Source organism: Peromyscus leucopus, chromosome 5 (assembly GCF_004664715.2).
Source record: "Peromyscus leucopus breed LL Stock chromosome 5, UCI_PerLeu_2.1, whole genome shotgun sequence".
Lineage (NCBI taxonomy): Eukaryota > Metazoa > Chordata > Mammalia > Rodentia > Cricetidae > Peromyscus > Peromyscus leucopus.
This window is the reverse complement of record NC_051067.1, coordinates 97030582-97045933: the sequence shown is the minus strand read 5'-3', so window position 1 is coordinate 97045933 and position 15352 is coordinate 97030582. Positions and strand designations below refer to the sequence as shown.

General features: G+C 42.9%; 1 protein-coding gene across 3 annotated transcripts in view; it reads right to left on the bottom strand.

The window, feature by feature from the left end:
* Positions 1 to 15352, bottom strand: part of Large1 (LARGE xylosyl- and glucuronyltransferase 1) — a 508586-nt gene that overhangs the window by 29026 nt on the left and 464208 nt on the right. For all 3 annotated transcript variants that reach the window (XM_028894770.1, XM_028894772.2, XM_037206162.1), the window contains one exon: positions 11182 to 11337. In XM_028894770.1, the coding sequence (XP_028750603.1) occupies positions 11182 to 11337 (156 nt within the window). The remainder of the gene's footprint in view (positions 1 to 11181; positions 11338 to 15352) is intronic.

Genomic DNA, 15352 nt, shown 5'->3' with positions numbered 1-15352 from the left:
TGCTTAAAATTTTATTATGGCCGGGCGTTGGTGGCGCACGCCTTTAATCCCAGCACGCGGGAGGCAGAGCCAGGCGGATCTCTGTGAGTTTGAGGCCAGCCTGGGCTACCAAGTGAGCTCCAGGAAAGGCGCAAAGCTACACAGAGAAACCCTGTCTCGAAAAACAAAAAAAACAAAACAAAAAAAAATTTTATTATGAACAATAACAACAGTAACATATAAAATCCAGAAATGATTGTGCACATCTGTGACCCCAGTGCTGGGGGACGAGACAGGTGGATCCCTTAAACTCCAGGTCCAGTGAGACATTCTGTTCCAAAAAATGAATGTGGAGAGTAATAGAGAAGGACATCCAGATAAACAATAACAAAGGTAACAACAAACCCAAAAATAAGTTGCAGCAAGTAATTTATTTGTAACTATTTCCTTGAGGTCAAGGTCAAGGGACACAGACATGCCTTAGGTGAAGACTATATCTGCTATCTACAAAAGCCCCTTCTGTGTTCCAGAGTTCCCCAAGATGGAAATTTGAGGATGGTTATCTTCCTTCATTTTCATTTTCCCATGGTCAGCCCTCAAATAACCATATTGCATTTCTATCCAATCCTCTATCCCCAGTACTGGCTTTTAAGTGGTGAGCAGATGTAGACAGCTATAGAAGATTTAGTGCATGCATTACTTAAGTAGCAGAGACACTCTTGTGCTCACCAATACCAACATTATTTTTTTCTGGGAACACAGCTGGGCTATATTTTCAGCTCCTTGCATTTAGACAGATAGGCCTGCACTTTTGAGTCTCAGACACAAATATTATGTTCTTTTCTTGGCTGACAGCCAGAGTAAAAGAGTTCCCCAGAGGAATCCAGGGTTTCATGGAGGGCAGAAACAAGACAAGAAGGGTTTTGCGCCGGGCGTTGGTGGCGCACGCCTTTAATCCCAGCACGCGGGAGGCAGAGCCAGGCGGATCTCTGTGAGTTCGAGGCCAGCCTGGGCTACCAAGTGAGCTCCAGGAAAGGCGCAAAGCTACACAGAGAAACCCTGTCTCGAAAAACCAAAAAAAAAAAAAAAAAAAAAAAAAAAAGAAGGGTTTTGCTTCTGAACCTGAAGAAGAGCCATATGACAATTATGAAAACTCACTTGGATTTTTCTGCTCAGGATATTGAACCATGTTATAGTTGCTTGTGTTACATTACTAGGCATACCCTGTTGTAGGAATATGATTTTAAGATGTGTTACATATCTGTATTCTGTGAACTATCTGTTTAATGATGCAAAGATGTGTTGCATTCTTTTATGTTACATTTGTTTAACTCTGTGAAGCTGTGTTACTTTGCCTGTCTAAAACACCTGATGGTCTAATAAAAAGAGCTGAATGACCCAGCAAGGCAGGAAAAGGATAGGTGGTGCTGCTAGGCAGAAAACATAAATAGAAGGAGAAATCTGGGAGAAAAGAAAGAAGAGAAAAAGGAGAGAAAGATGCTAGGGGCCAGCCACCCAGCCAGCCAGGGAGTAAGAGTGAAAGTAAGATATACCAAAGTAAGAAAAAGGTATAAGCCCAGAGGCAAAAGGTAGATGAAATAATTTAAAGTCAAGGAAAGCTGGCCAGAAATAAGCCAAACTAAGGCTGGGCATTCATAACTGAGAACAAGCCTCTGTGTGTGATTTATTTGGGAGCTGGGTGGCAGGCCCCCCAAAAGAGCAAACACAACCAACAACAACATCCTACTTAACTAGCAAGTAATCGAGACAAAGTCCAATGGACTGAAGAAGGAATCTCAGAGGCCACTTCAGAATTTTTTTCCTTCTGATGTCTTGGAACAACAGATAAAAATGCTGGTGGGTAAGCTAACAATAAGAATATTGCTCATGATTTAAAATTACTTTGAATTTAAATTGTCTTTAAATGGAATTCATATCCACTATTTGTTTCCCCCTAACATTTGTATGAGGTGATAAGGATTGGTCCCACTGCCCTCAGATTAAAAATGAAGAAATGTGGAGGGCTTGGTAGATAACTTGGTGAGTAACGCATTCACATGAACACAGCACAGCACATGAACCTGTGTTTGGATACCCAGCACCTACATAAAACCCAGAAATGATTGTGCCCATCTGTGACCCAAGTGCTGAGGGATGAGACAGGTGGATCCCTGAAACTCCAGGTCCAGTGAGACATTCTGTTGCAAAAAATGAATGTGGAAAGTAATAGAGAAGGACATCCAGAGTGTGCCACTGGCCTGCACAAGCATGTGTGTGAGCGCGCGCACGCGCGCGCGCGCGCGCACCACACACACACACACACACACACACACACACACACACACACACACGGCAAGAGGGGGGATGCTTCCCCAGAGATTTTCTCAGAGAGCCTGGCGCACCACACTCATCTACTTAGATCTCATCCAAGGCTCTTCTGTCTTGTGGTTTCCATGAAGTAGTTAAGTTTTGTTGAGCCACACAGACAGGGAGAGAAACATCACTAACTCACGGTTATCTTCTGTATGTATTAGTCAACAAGTACCAGGTATTCTGGACATTTTTACTCAGGAGACCAAACTAGAAGCCACTTTCAGTCTTTCATGAGAGGAAGAGCCTACATTCAAGTATGTTCAGTGAAGGTTCAGAAGGGCTCTCTCTGCAGGACCTGACTAGGCTTGGAGGAGACAGAAAAGAAAAAGACATGACATCCTTTTCCCCAGACACAATTATCAGGTTCTTATTTCATATCAATCTCTAGGTTAGAGATGAACACGAGGCCTTTGTTTCTGCATTTCAATGGATCTTGTAGTCTTTAAGGAGAGGCAAAGAAGCAAGTCAGCAATTTCTCTTTTTGTTGTGGTGCTGGGATTGGAACCCCAGCCTGAACGTCAGTGTAATCATGAGTACAACTTGATTTGGGGGAACAAGTGCTGGTGGCACATTATTATAAGCTGCCAACCTGCCTATTTTAGTTTTTTTAGTTGTTTTTTGTTTGTTTGTTTTTTCTGTTGCTATTATAAAATCCTCTAATAAAAAGCCACTTAAGGGAAAACAGGTTTATTTTAGCTCACACTTTCAAGTTACAATTTATCATGGTCAAGTCACCAAGAACTTAAAACAGCTGGTCACATTATGTCCATAGTCAAAAGAGAGCAATGAATTCATGTGAGTGCTCAGCTTTATTTCCTCACTGTTACAGAGTTCAAGATACCCTACCTTTGGAATGGCATCATTCACAGAGGGTGAGTCTTCTTACCTTAGAGTAAGATAATCTCCCATAGGTGTTCTGCAAGGTCTATCTTCCAAGTGACTCTTGATTTTGTCAAGTTGACAATACTAGCCATTATACTGCCTGAACTTATTTTTGTCATTGAAAGTCTATCAAGTTCATATCCTTGATTCGATTTTACAGGGGGTTACAGAAAATTTAAACAGCTCACCTTAAATCCCACAGATTTTTCATGAGGTGGTCTCATAAGAAGATACAGAACTACCTGAATATATGGGCATAACCAGAAGCCAGGGGCTCAGGGGAATTAGACTCTGTACAAGGTAGGGCTGACCTGGAACTAAAAAGCAAGCTACAAAGGACAAGCCTATACCTAGGTATCTGCCCACAGAATCTTATAATCCTTGGCTCCTCTTCTTTTCATCTCTTCCCCTGATCCACCTAGCCACACTGTGATTTGTAAGACTTTGGAGATTAACATGTCCACAGAGGGTAACTGGTGAGGAGCCCTGCTCAGCCCATCTTTAGGGCTCCAGGCACTGTCCATGTTCAATTGTAATTGTGTGACTGAAAAGCTGGTGGCATGCTGCTGGTCTATGAGTACAATAGCATATTCTGGCTTTCCTCTGGAGTTTCTCTGGGGTACAGATGTTTCCACACAAGCCATCTGCTCCTTGGTAGTGCTGTACAGAATGATGTCATAAAGTGTTTATAGAATCTGTTTATATGTGTCTTATTTTTAGCTTCTAAGAGAGCCATGGTGAAGCTGCTGTCTTTTTCTCCTAGTGGGCTTAGTATCAGGGAATAGAGCTTCACAGATGGCCAGTCTATCACCTTCATAGCATAAGAGACCTGAACTTGTAAGCCTTACTCATTTCAGAGATGATATAATATGAGATCTCAGAGGGGGTTGAAGGAAAGGTGTCTCAGATAAGCTTTTCACAACACACATAACAAGAACTTCCTGTAGTGGTTGGTACACTGGGCACCTTAACTTTTAGCCCTCTAAACATGACCTTTATGGATTAAATAATAACTATTTTACAGGTGAGAAAACAGAAGCTCATACCCCAAGTCATAGGTCTAGTCTAGGGCTAGATTTCTTCATCCTATACTCCTATAATACATCCTATAATCAGTCAGGAAAATGCATATTTTAGGCAAACTGTTGCAGTTCTTATAGTTAACAAGAATAATTAAGAACCAGGTGGCAGGCAGTCTTTCCATATATGCAGATATTCTGATGGAGAAAAAGGAAAACTGACATCATGAATTGGGGCTAGGGAAATGGAGGGGATAATGTGCTTGCTACTGCGAAAAATACATTTTTCAATTAAAGGTAGCTCACCCACTAAGGCTCAATATTCCATAAAACTCACCTCCTCCAACTTGTAATGTACTTATTTGCCCGACTACAGATTTCTTTATATTTGACTCTCTCACACCCTTTCCCTTCCCACCAATTAGAAAACTGAGTCAGACTGTAAGATTGAGCACTCAGTAATGGGATGAGTCCCAGCCACTACCTTTATTATAATGAAAACTTAGTGACCTGCCTTGGTGTGCTTGCTAGCCTGGTCTGGATCAAGGTGAACCAGGATTTCAGCAAGACACAAGAGTTGGAATTTTGAATGGGAAGGTGGGCAGAGAACAACAGTCACTCTCATCAGCTTTGTTCCATGGAGCATCAGGGTTTGTAGTGGGTAGCTGTTCCAGCTTTGACCTGGAAATACTACCCATATGGAGGCTTCTGGCAACTGTCACACCTACTTATGGCCTGCTCCTGAGGCAGGGCCCAGACAGGAGCCCTTAATACCCGAGATCCGGATGTGCCGGCTTTCTTGGTTCCTGGTAATCCTGGATGTTAGACCAAACAGAGTTCTCCAGAGAACACCACTGGACTGCACTTCACCTTTCCTGGATCCTGTAACTTATCCCTTCACTTATTGTAAGTAAAACCACCAAATAAACCTCCCTTTTAACTAAGTGGAGTTGCCTTAATACTTCCACCAATATGGGTTTGTTTCCTGGATATGCCTGAGGAATGGGTGGCAATGGAAGAGGGAGATAGATGGTAAGGTAAAGAATTCTCATCTTCATCCCTACTCTAGATAAGGAACTATAGATAGCCATGCATATTAGGAATTACTGCATTATATTGCATTATGTAAATGAATTCACTGGTTCCATAGACAGATGGCCAGACAAACTATTGGGCGGTAGTGGTTATATCTCACCAGCTGCTGGCATTCAATATTCTTGGTGGAGCCTCTTTTCTAAATCTGACTGTTTTGTCACATAGGCAGTCCCTTGGCTGGAGGCTCTGCTCCTACCCAGTTCATTGCTACTAAGGCAAACTCCTTGTGCTGGCTAGTTTTATATCAAACACAAGGTAGAGTCATTTGAGATGAGGGAATTTCATTTGAGAAAGTGCCTTCATAAGATCAGGTTGAAGGTAAACCTGTAGGGCATTTTCTTAATTAGTGTTGGATAGGGGAGGGCTGCCACCTCTGGGCTAGTGGTTCTGGGTTCTGTAAGAAAGCAGGATGAGGAAGCCATGGGGAGCAAACCAGTAAGAAGCACCCCTCCATGGCCTCTGCATCAGCTCCTACCCTGAGGTTCCTACCCTACTTGAGTCCTACCCTGCTTTTGATAATGAACAGTGAATGATATAGAAGTATAAGCCAAATACACTCTTTCCTCCCTAAGTTGCTTTACTAAGACATCCTTAACTAATTAATATTCTTGTTGTTGTTCTCATCTTCATCCTCATCCTCCTCGTCCTCCTTGTCCTTCTCCTCATTATCAGGTTTCAGCATCAGGAAGAACCAAATGGTCCATACTTCCTGCTGTGAATCTCTTACTCAGGAGGATTGCCTGACCTACAGCAAAAGTGGCACAACTTGTACGTACGCTTTATAGATAGATTTCTAAGGGACTCCACAGGTTTGTTTCTCAGCCATTCCCCCAGTAGAAGTATTAATTAAACCTGATGCCTATTCAGGAAATGACAGTCACCTTCAGACAAAAGTTAAATCCCAATGCATGCAGTGTTCCTCAAAGCAAGACCTTCTCTTTGGATGTTATGCCAGGAAACACTCAGGAAGACATCCCTGTCCCCATTGATCAGATGGTAAATCCAGGGGCTAAGAGCATTTATGGAATTTTGCTGAGGTCTTGTGTCTATTAAATGAAGGTTTCTATCTCTAGAGGTTTCACACACTCATCATCACCATCACTCACTACCACCACTGAAGAAACAGCTGAGCAGGCATGAAAATGGCATCCTTTATAACCTGTGTCTACCTGATCTCCACTTATTCTTCCCACATAGTCCACACTGTAGACTAAACATTCCTACTTATCCAACCTTCAGATATAAGCTCCTGGCCACATCTTGAGCTGCAGGCCTGCAATCATAACACTTGGGGGAGCAGAAGGACCACATATTTAGTTCTAGCCTGGACTACAGAGTGAGCACGAGGTCAGTCTAGGAAACCTAGCAAAACTTTCATCTTAAAATAAAATGAAAGCCAAACTTAGAAAAACAAAGAGATTAGGGGTGTAGTCATAGAGTGTCTGCCTATAATGCATGATAATTTAGGTTCAAATATTGGGGGAAATATATTTAAAAAAAATCTTCCTTCAGTACATCTCTCACTGAAATTCTCTCTCTTAGTCATGTGACTAAGTACACTCTTTCCCAGTGTACTCTCAGAGCACTACTACAATGCTGGCACTTGCCACCCTATGATAGCTTCATGCCTGTCTGCATTCCCTAGGAAACAAGCACTGTGAAATCTTAAGAGCATCTTGTCCCATCACTAGCCCTGTATCTGGCAACTCAGTGAGCATCTGCTGGGTAGAGGATTAAGTCTTGAGGCTTGTATTGAATGCCGTGGAACCTGTTCCCATCAGGGTCAAGTGAAATGGGTCTTGACTGCTTCCTTCAGACTCACAGCCATCTGTGCACTGTGTCAGCTCTGATGGACTCTTCCTAGAGTTCAAAGCATCAGCTTTGGACAGGACCCTGGATTTGACTCTGTTTGCCTTTGTTTTTACCTCGCTCTTGCCCAGGTGGTGGACTTCCCACAGAGCTAGACCACTAGGAGTGCAATGTCCACAGACTGTCTATCTCCCCATGTAGCCTCTGTCTCTGCTGGATGATTCAGCCTGCAATTTAGCCAACAAAGTTATCTGTAAGGCAGGGTACAGGACCCTGCTGCCTTCATGAGTGCTAGCTTTACCTTTTCCTCTGTCCTTAGAATCTACAAATCATTCCAGCTGAGCTCTATATTCCTGCTGCTCCTGGCCAAGTTCAACCCCATTATCATCTCTTTACCTGGACTGGAACATAGTCTCTAAATGGCTTTCCTGTGTCTAGTCTTATCTTTTTAATTTTGTTCTCTGCATTGACATCTCTCAAATGTAAATGTGACCATGCCTATAAAATCAACAGCCCAAACTCCCAACCCAGCCAAAGCCCTTGTGCTGTAGCTTGCAGTATGAAATACTATCAAACAGAAGCCAACATCACACTGTTTTCTGCCCCTGCCTCTTCACTTGCCTGCCTTTCCTTTTACCTGGTGTTGTATTCTCTCTAATTGTTCACTAGGTTCATTCTGAGAGCATTTATCATATGCCTGGTTCTGTTCTAGGATTGGATTTGAGAGGAGAATGGTTCAAAGTCTCCAACCTAGAAGCCTTATATTTCGGGTTGGTGGGTGGAACGAGGAAAGAAGCAGTCTATGTAATTGCAGATAGTAGTGAATTCTCTGATGGAAAGAAAATGAGATAGATCACAGAATTTGACTTAAGGGGTTACTCTGGGTCGCCATTTAAATGAGAAAATTTAAACATGCCAGGCAGAGAGAGACAAGGTATTCTAGGTGCTGGAAAGCACACATATATAAGACCAATGGGGGTGTGTGTGTGGCTGGTACATGGCACTTGGTGGGGAGAGGCTGGGGTGCTGAGTGCTTAGAGCAGGGCACCCTCAGACCTGGAAAGCCTGTTCTCTCTGCTTTACCAGGAGTTATTAAGTGGCAGCTTGTATATGGCTCAGTGTCTGATGTCCATATCAGGGCACTGCCAAGCCCTTGGACTATGGCTTACATTTGCATATACATAATGAACAATCAAGCACAGTTCCAGGTTCTGAAAAGGGCAGAAAGTGACTGCTACATCCTCTGGATACAGGGAAAGGAGGAGGCTGACAGGCTTTGAAGTACTTAAAGCTAACACTGAGAAATCAGGGATGTAGATGATGGGTAGACAGTGACAGAGGGGAAATGATGGAAGTGAGTTTACACTGGGCATTTGGGAGAAAATTCCAAGTAGGCACTCAACCATCAGTGGTGAGAACAAACTCTGATTTAGGCAAAGAGAAAAGCTGGGGGAAATGCAGTGAATGGAAACAGTGCTTCTCAGAGCCTGAGAGACTCAAGTGCTTTCTGGCTTCCCTTCTCTGCTGCCAGCAGTGAACTTTAGACAGTGAGAAGGAGTCTAGGAGGACAAGGAGAAGAGCTGGAGCAAGTAGCAACTTCAGTGTGATTCCAAAGTGGTATTGTGATCAGTTACTCTATCAAAGGCCAAGAAGGTCTCATGACCTTCCACGGGGATTCTAAAAGACATCTCAAAACATTTAAGATAGCAATAAAAGCCTTGCCAGTCTCAGAAGGAAACTCTAGATTCAGATACTTTTTCCTTAGTTTATAAAGGACTGTTTGTAAGCTCACATGTCCTTCCATCTGATTATTATTACCTGCTGTGTCTTCTTTCTCCCAACCACTAGTCCCTACCCTGTTCTTCAAACTGGTCCTGCCTCTGTGCCTTTGCACCAGGTACATTTTCTACCTGGAATGTATCTCCCTTGCTTGACTACAGCTGGCTTTCTTGTCACTCAGGTTTCGGTATCAATTTTACCTCCTCATCTCAAGCTTGCTTCTCCCCAAAAAAAGAATCTGCCTGGCTTCTCACTGGTCATTGCTATGTAGCACTGGCTATTAGCTAATCATTTTTACTCACAGCTTGGGTAGTTTTCTCCTGAAGGAGAGACCATTGTCCCTTCCTTCTTTCCTTCCATTGCCCGTCTTAACAGATTGATTTATTTTCATTTTAAGTGTATGAGTGTTTGCCTACATATATGTATATGTACCACACACCTATAATGGCATAGAAGCCATAGGGGGCATCAGACTCCTTGAAATTGGAGTTATATATGGTGATGAGCTGTCATGTGAGTGCTGGAAACTGAATGCATCCTCTGCAAGTGCAGCCAGTACACTCAACCACTGAGCCATCTCATCAGTCCCTCTTCCACCCCTCTCAGTGCTCAGAATGAGAGGAATAGTGTTTCTATACAGAAGGAATGAAACAATTTCTTCTGTATCTGATACTGAGGACACAAGAGACAAAGTAGCAGGTATTTTCCTAGAATCTAATATACAGATGCTGAGCTGGGAGGCATACATGCCATTTCTTACTCATTTTGCAACACAGCAAACAGAGATACAGAGACACAGAGTATCTCCTTTGAGGTCACAAAGGTAGAAATGAAAAGGTCTGAACAAAAACTCCAGGAAAGCAGCTTTGCTTGCAGAGACTGATTGACTGGGATGTTGAATGCACTTGAGGCTAACTACCTTATCTTGGGCTAGTTCTAGCTCTCCAGGACAGCCATTCCTTGCCTACCCCTAAGAAATAAGATCTTGTGACTAATAGATAAAAACCCTTCATAATCTATTAACTTAGCATATTACTAGCTTCTACCAACCCAAAAGCTAAGAGAGCATCTTCCCCCATCTTGCTGTACCTGCCTCTGATGTACCAACCAATATATTTTAAACTTGTCTTGATTTATGATTATTTTTGTTCTATGAATTTATAAAACCTCATAAAACTGCTTTCACATTGGAACATGGAATTTGGGGTGACCTAAGTCTGTGTTCCTGGGCCATGACACTAAAAATGGCTTAAGAATAAACTATCTTTTATTCCCTTTAAGACAAGACCTGTGGTTTTTATGTCAACAAAGGTAATATAGTTATACTCAGGTGAGCTTGATTCTATTCTATTCTATTCTATTCTATTCTATTCTATTCTATTCTATTCTATTCTATTCTATTCTATTCTATTCTATTCTATTCTGTTGCCTGTGGCTACCATGCTCTTTTCTTTTCTTTCTTTCTTTCTTTTTTTTTTTTTTTTTTTTTGGTTTTTTGAGCCAGGGTTTCTCTGTGTAGCTTTGCGCCTTTCCTGGATCTGGCTCTGTAGACCAGGCTGGCCTCAAACTCACAGAGATCCGCCTGCCTCTGCCTCCCGAGTGCTGGGATTAAAGGAGTGCACCACCACCGCCTGGCTAATTCTTTTCTTATATTCTTAAAAATTTAGTGTTGGTCATAGCTAGCATAATTGCTTGCTCTGTTACCATGGGCAACTTGCCTAATTTCTCTACTTGAACTTTTCAATAGTAAAAGAAGGACTCAATGAACAAAAATGAGCTACAGCATATGAAAGAATAGGAAATAACAATAACAACAAAAACACCCACTATCTTCAGCTATTCCTGTAACTCTTCACTCAACACTTTCCTTGCCCAAACCAAATAGGAAGGAGCCAGTACCTGTGGAAGTACCTAGGTTCCAACCAATGAATCATGTGTCCTATATGGATGCCTTCACTATCACAAACTTGGGAGTTTCCTGGCCATGAGGCAGACAATGAAAATCGGATGGCTTGTTCTGCCTGGAAACTCAATTTGACCCATTCGATGAGCTAATGTCTCCTTCCAAGTTCACATAGCTCCACAGGAAGTGACCATTGCTCTATTGGGTCATGGATTCCATGGCAGGTAAGGTGTGTCTTGTTCCTCAAGGTCCAGACCTGAGCTGACTGCAGAACCCAACAAGAACCCAAAACAGACAAATGAGAATGTGGCCAATCTCTCCCACTATCTGTTGAACACTCACATTTTCACTGTTGACATCAGTCTCGCTGGGGCAGCCAAACAGTTCCCGCCGTAGGAGGTTGCCATCATACTCCAGGAAAGTCAGGTAGAGGTTGCGGAAGAATTCCACATGTTTGTTCTTCACACGGAGCTTCTTAGGGGAGTTCCAGTGGATGACCTGAAGGGTGACAAAGAGGCTGTCAGATTGCGAGGGCCACAAAACACAGACTGGATGAAGTATGATCCCTGTGTCTGTAGTTCACTCACTCACTCATTCATTCTACATTTTTGTCCTAGTGGTAGGCAACCAGTGCTAGTAATGGATCAAATCTTGCCTCTGTTCTAAGCTGTCACTTAATCGTTCCTGCATGTGCCGTTACTAGACTTTTATCTCTGGGGTCCTACAGCTCTACAATGCAGAGGCTGGGACACTTCGACCAGAAACTACTTGGTGATGCAGACTGTTCAGGAGAAGGACATTTGGGGCCTAGGAGGGGCAAACGTAGCTCCTCCCTGGAGGTTCCTGGTACTGAGAACATCACTTGGTCTCCTTCTCCATCACCATTGGTTCTTCCTTCCTTTCTGAAATCCATGTCACAGATTTCTCAACACTCACTATAAGCTCCATGGTCCCTGCTTCTCTGTCCAGAGCAGCTGCCTCTGACATTGGTGCCCTCAAGGGTGTGAGTTTGAATTTTTCCACTTCTCTCTGCTCTTCAAGGACTACATTGTTAACTGTCTCCTGCAATTTCTAACTTAAGTTTTATTTCAGGGCCACATCTATACTTTATGCCTGGTTACCACTACTAAACATTAAATTCCCTGTTTAAATATTTAGTGTGGTCATTGTCTTATGGCAAAATTGAGTGACAGTCTCATTTAACTGCTATGAAAAGTAAACACATGAATGTGCAAATCTGGCATTGGGTAAGCACTCACAAAAATGTTGGCTCCCTTAGCATCTTCAGTTTGCCAGACTGAGAGATGTCTTAAGGCACATGACCCTGGGAACTGCCCATAGAATATTCAAGGCCCACCAATAGGTAGTTAGAAGGCACAGTGAAGGAAAAAGCATGGAAGAGAGATAGCTCTGAAATATCCAATAGAAGCTTGATGGAAAATGCCTATGTTGGGGCTCAGAGGAGAGGAACATGGTTCCTGGGGGGGGGGGATGAGCTAATATGAGGCATGTGGTTATGTTGAAGCATGGGGTGGGGCATGGAAGAAACCCAGCTGGGCTGATCTCCTACACCTGAGAAGCCAACATTTGGAACTCAGACCTTGGCCACTACAGGTTCTTAAGAGAGAGCAAAATGACAGACTAGGTTTTAGGGCCATCACTGTGTGTAAAGATGTGCCTGGTAAGGTGAGCAGAGCAAAATCAAAGCTGGGAATACTGTTGTGATTTCCAGATGTGAACTAAGGCACTGGGCACATATTTTCTGACTTGCTTGAAAAGAAAAAATAAAAAAAGGGAAAATTGAGAAAAGTAAGTGAATATTTAGAGTATAATAAGCACTAAAATTTATTCTAAGTACTTGATTGTTAATATTTATTTGTACTTATTTGTTTTTATAAGTAGTTCTTACTACTTATAAGTTATGTTGTGACTACTAGCAATGAATAATTTGAAATTTTTTTTTTAAATGGGGCATCACTGTGATAGGTACCCCTGTCCAGGAAGGGAAGGCAGGCTCCAGAAGATTGTTTTTTCATGGTTTCACAAAATTGTGCGTGGCACCTTGTGACTCACCTCAGAGGCTTGACTAACCACTATGTTTTGCTGTCTCAGAGCTGGATATGGAGCCCAGCAAAGGACTGCAGAGGTCCTGTAAGGATGAAATTACTGATGGGTGAAGGTGTTCGCAGATGTCAACAGGAGGGCTAAAGGAGATAGAGAGGATGGGCTCAGGAGAAGTTAATATGCTAAAGGACAGCAGAATTGGGGAAGGCCTGGCTCCAAAGGGGCTGCTTCACTGGTGATAGCCACCATCACTGGTCACATTCCTAGTGGTTACAGAAGATGCCAAGCAAGACCAATCCTCAGCTTGGAGTAAGAATAAGAACTAGACCCACAGAAGCCTCTGAGGGACACCTGTAAGGGGAAGAGGGAGCCTGTGCTGAGTGCTACAATGTGTCTGTGGAATGGAGCTGTCTCTTGAGGGCTCATCAACAGGTTTGCATTTGCTGGTGCTGTATTTTAAAAGCATTTCCCAAAGTTCATCTGTTAACAGCTTAAGACACAGGCTCTTTAAGAGGGAATTAAAGTAGGAGGGCAAATGCCTTTATGGAGGGGTGGGCATCTGATAAAAGGAGTCTGCCTCCTTCTTCCCTTTTTCTGTCTACTACATTTCTGCCTCTTCCCTAGATTGATGCAGCATGATGGCCTTGGCACGAGGCAGGTACCTCAACCTTGGGCTACCAAGGGTTTTGAATAGTAGAGAAGGGATCTCCAATAAAGCTCCTAGTCTTAGGTACATTGTTATATAAGCATTAAACATATGGGACAATTGACTCTCTAGACTCACACAATCACTCTAACAAGAGACAGAGAGGGTTAACCAGTTGAAGGCACCTACCCAAGCCACCTGGTTAGTGAAGGTAGGATGCCAAGCCTTCCTTCTGTACTCCAGAGAACAGGAGAAGCTAGGTTGTTACAACTTCCTTTTCCTTGCTTTGATGGCAGAAGAAAAAAGATAGCTCCAACTTTCTCTTCTGTAGCCCCCAGTACCCTAACTCTTGGGGTGTAAAAGAGTATTATCATTAGATAATGGGGCCTATATGCTCCTATTCATCCAGAATCATGTGAAAACTCACCTAATCTCCAAAATAATGGCATTAGGAGACAGGACCTTGGAGGTACTTAGGTTATGGAAGGCAGCAGGGTCTTTATCTAAGAGACCCAAGGGTAGCCTCAACTCTACCATATGCAGACACATCCAGAAAGTACTATCTATGAACCAGGAAGTGGGCCCTTACCAGACGCTGGATCTCCCCCATCTTAGACCTTGGAAGTCTCCAGAACGAAGACAAATAAATGTTGCTTGATTGTAAACTGCCCAATGATTTTGAGCACAGCAAGGCACTGCAGCTCAGCTACTTCCTGGTTTCCTCTGTAGGCTGAGGTCTGACCATAGAAAGTCTGCATCAGGGTCCAGAGCTTGTTCTTTGGATACAGGCCAAGATAGCCTGGCTCCTTCTGTCCTCTCCTTTGAGGGTGTTTATTGGCTGTATACTAACTACTCAACAAAGTGTTTCTCCCCCTCGTTCATGCCATTGTTGGATAATAGGAAGTGTGTATGATTTAAGCTGCATTTCCTGACTTCCACCCATAACTGGAAATAGTACAGCCACAAGTACTGTGGCCCTAAGCTCGGCTGTAGTCTGTTTTTGACTGCAATAGCTATTACCATCAACTCCATTCCCTTCCTGAAACCTAAGTTTCCTTAAGTGCGGGATGAGGACCAGTGAGCCTGATAAAGAAGTTCACAGGGTTGACCCAATGCCTTTCACAGACAGTGAATCTGAGGTTGAGACTGGCCCAAGATCGCCAAGCTAATCAGTGGTTAGAAAACAAAACAAGTGTGCTTTGATCAGGTGTTTTGCTCTAATGTATTTTCTTAGGACTACGCCATTCATTCATTCAACATATATCAAAATCAGCTGTGATTCTGTGCCAAGCACTGGTTGAGGGGCTGTGAATGAAAAGCTGTATATATAATTTTATACATCTGTCTAGAAGTTAGAATTCAGAGAAAGAGATGGACATCGAAATATCATCCATTCTAACTTACAAGCATGACATGTGACTTCAAAGAGAGTTTTAATGACCCCTCCCCACAGAGCTACTTTGATAAGAAAGTAGAGACAGAGTGGCATACCAAGCTATGGGTTACTGTTCCTCTACTAAGCCACATTCATGACTAAAATACTGACTCATGGTTCAGTTGCTGATGTTTTTCATCATGGCTCTCTGCTTGGTGAGGAATGCCATTTCTTGGCCTCTTGAAGGACAGAATCACCTATCACTGCTGGCTTGAAGGCTGCAACAACTGAGACTGACATTGAAGAATATGACCCAAATAGGTTTTTGTGTTAAGCTGGTGAACAGAGTTGTTTGGATCCGCAAGGTCTGTGATGAGAACCTGGCATAACTTGTTCTCATTTCTGAGGTACATTAACATTGCAGTCAT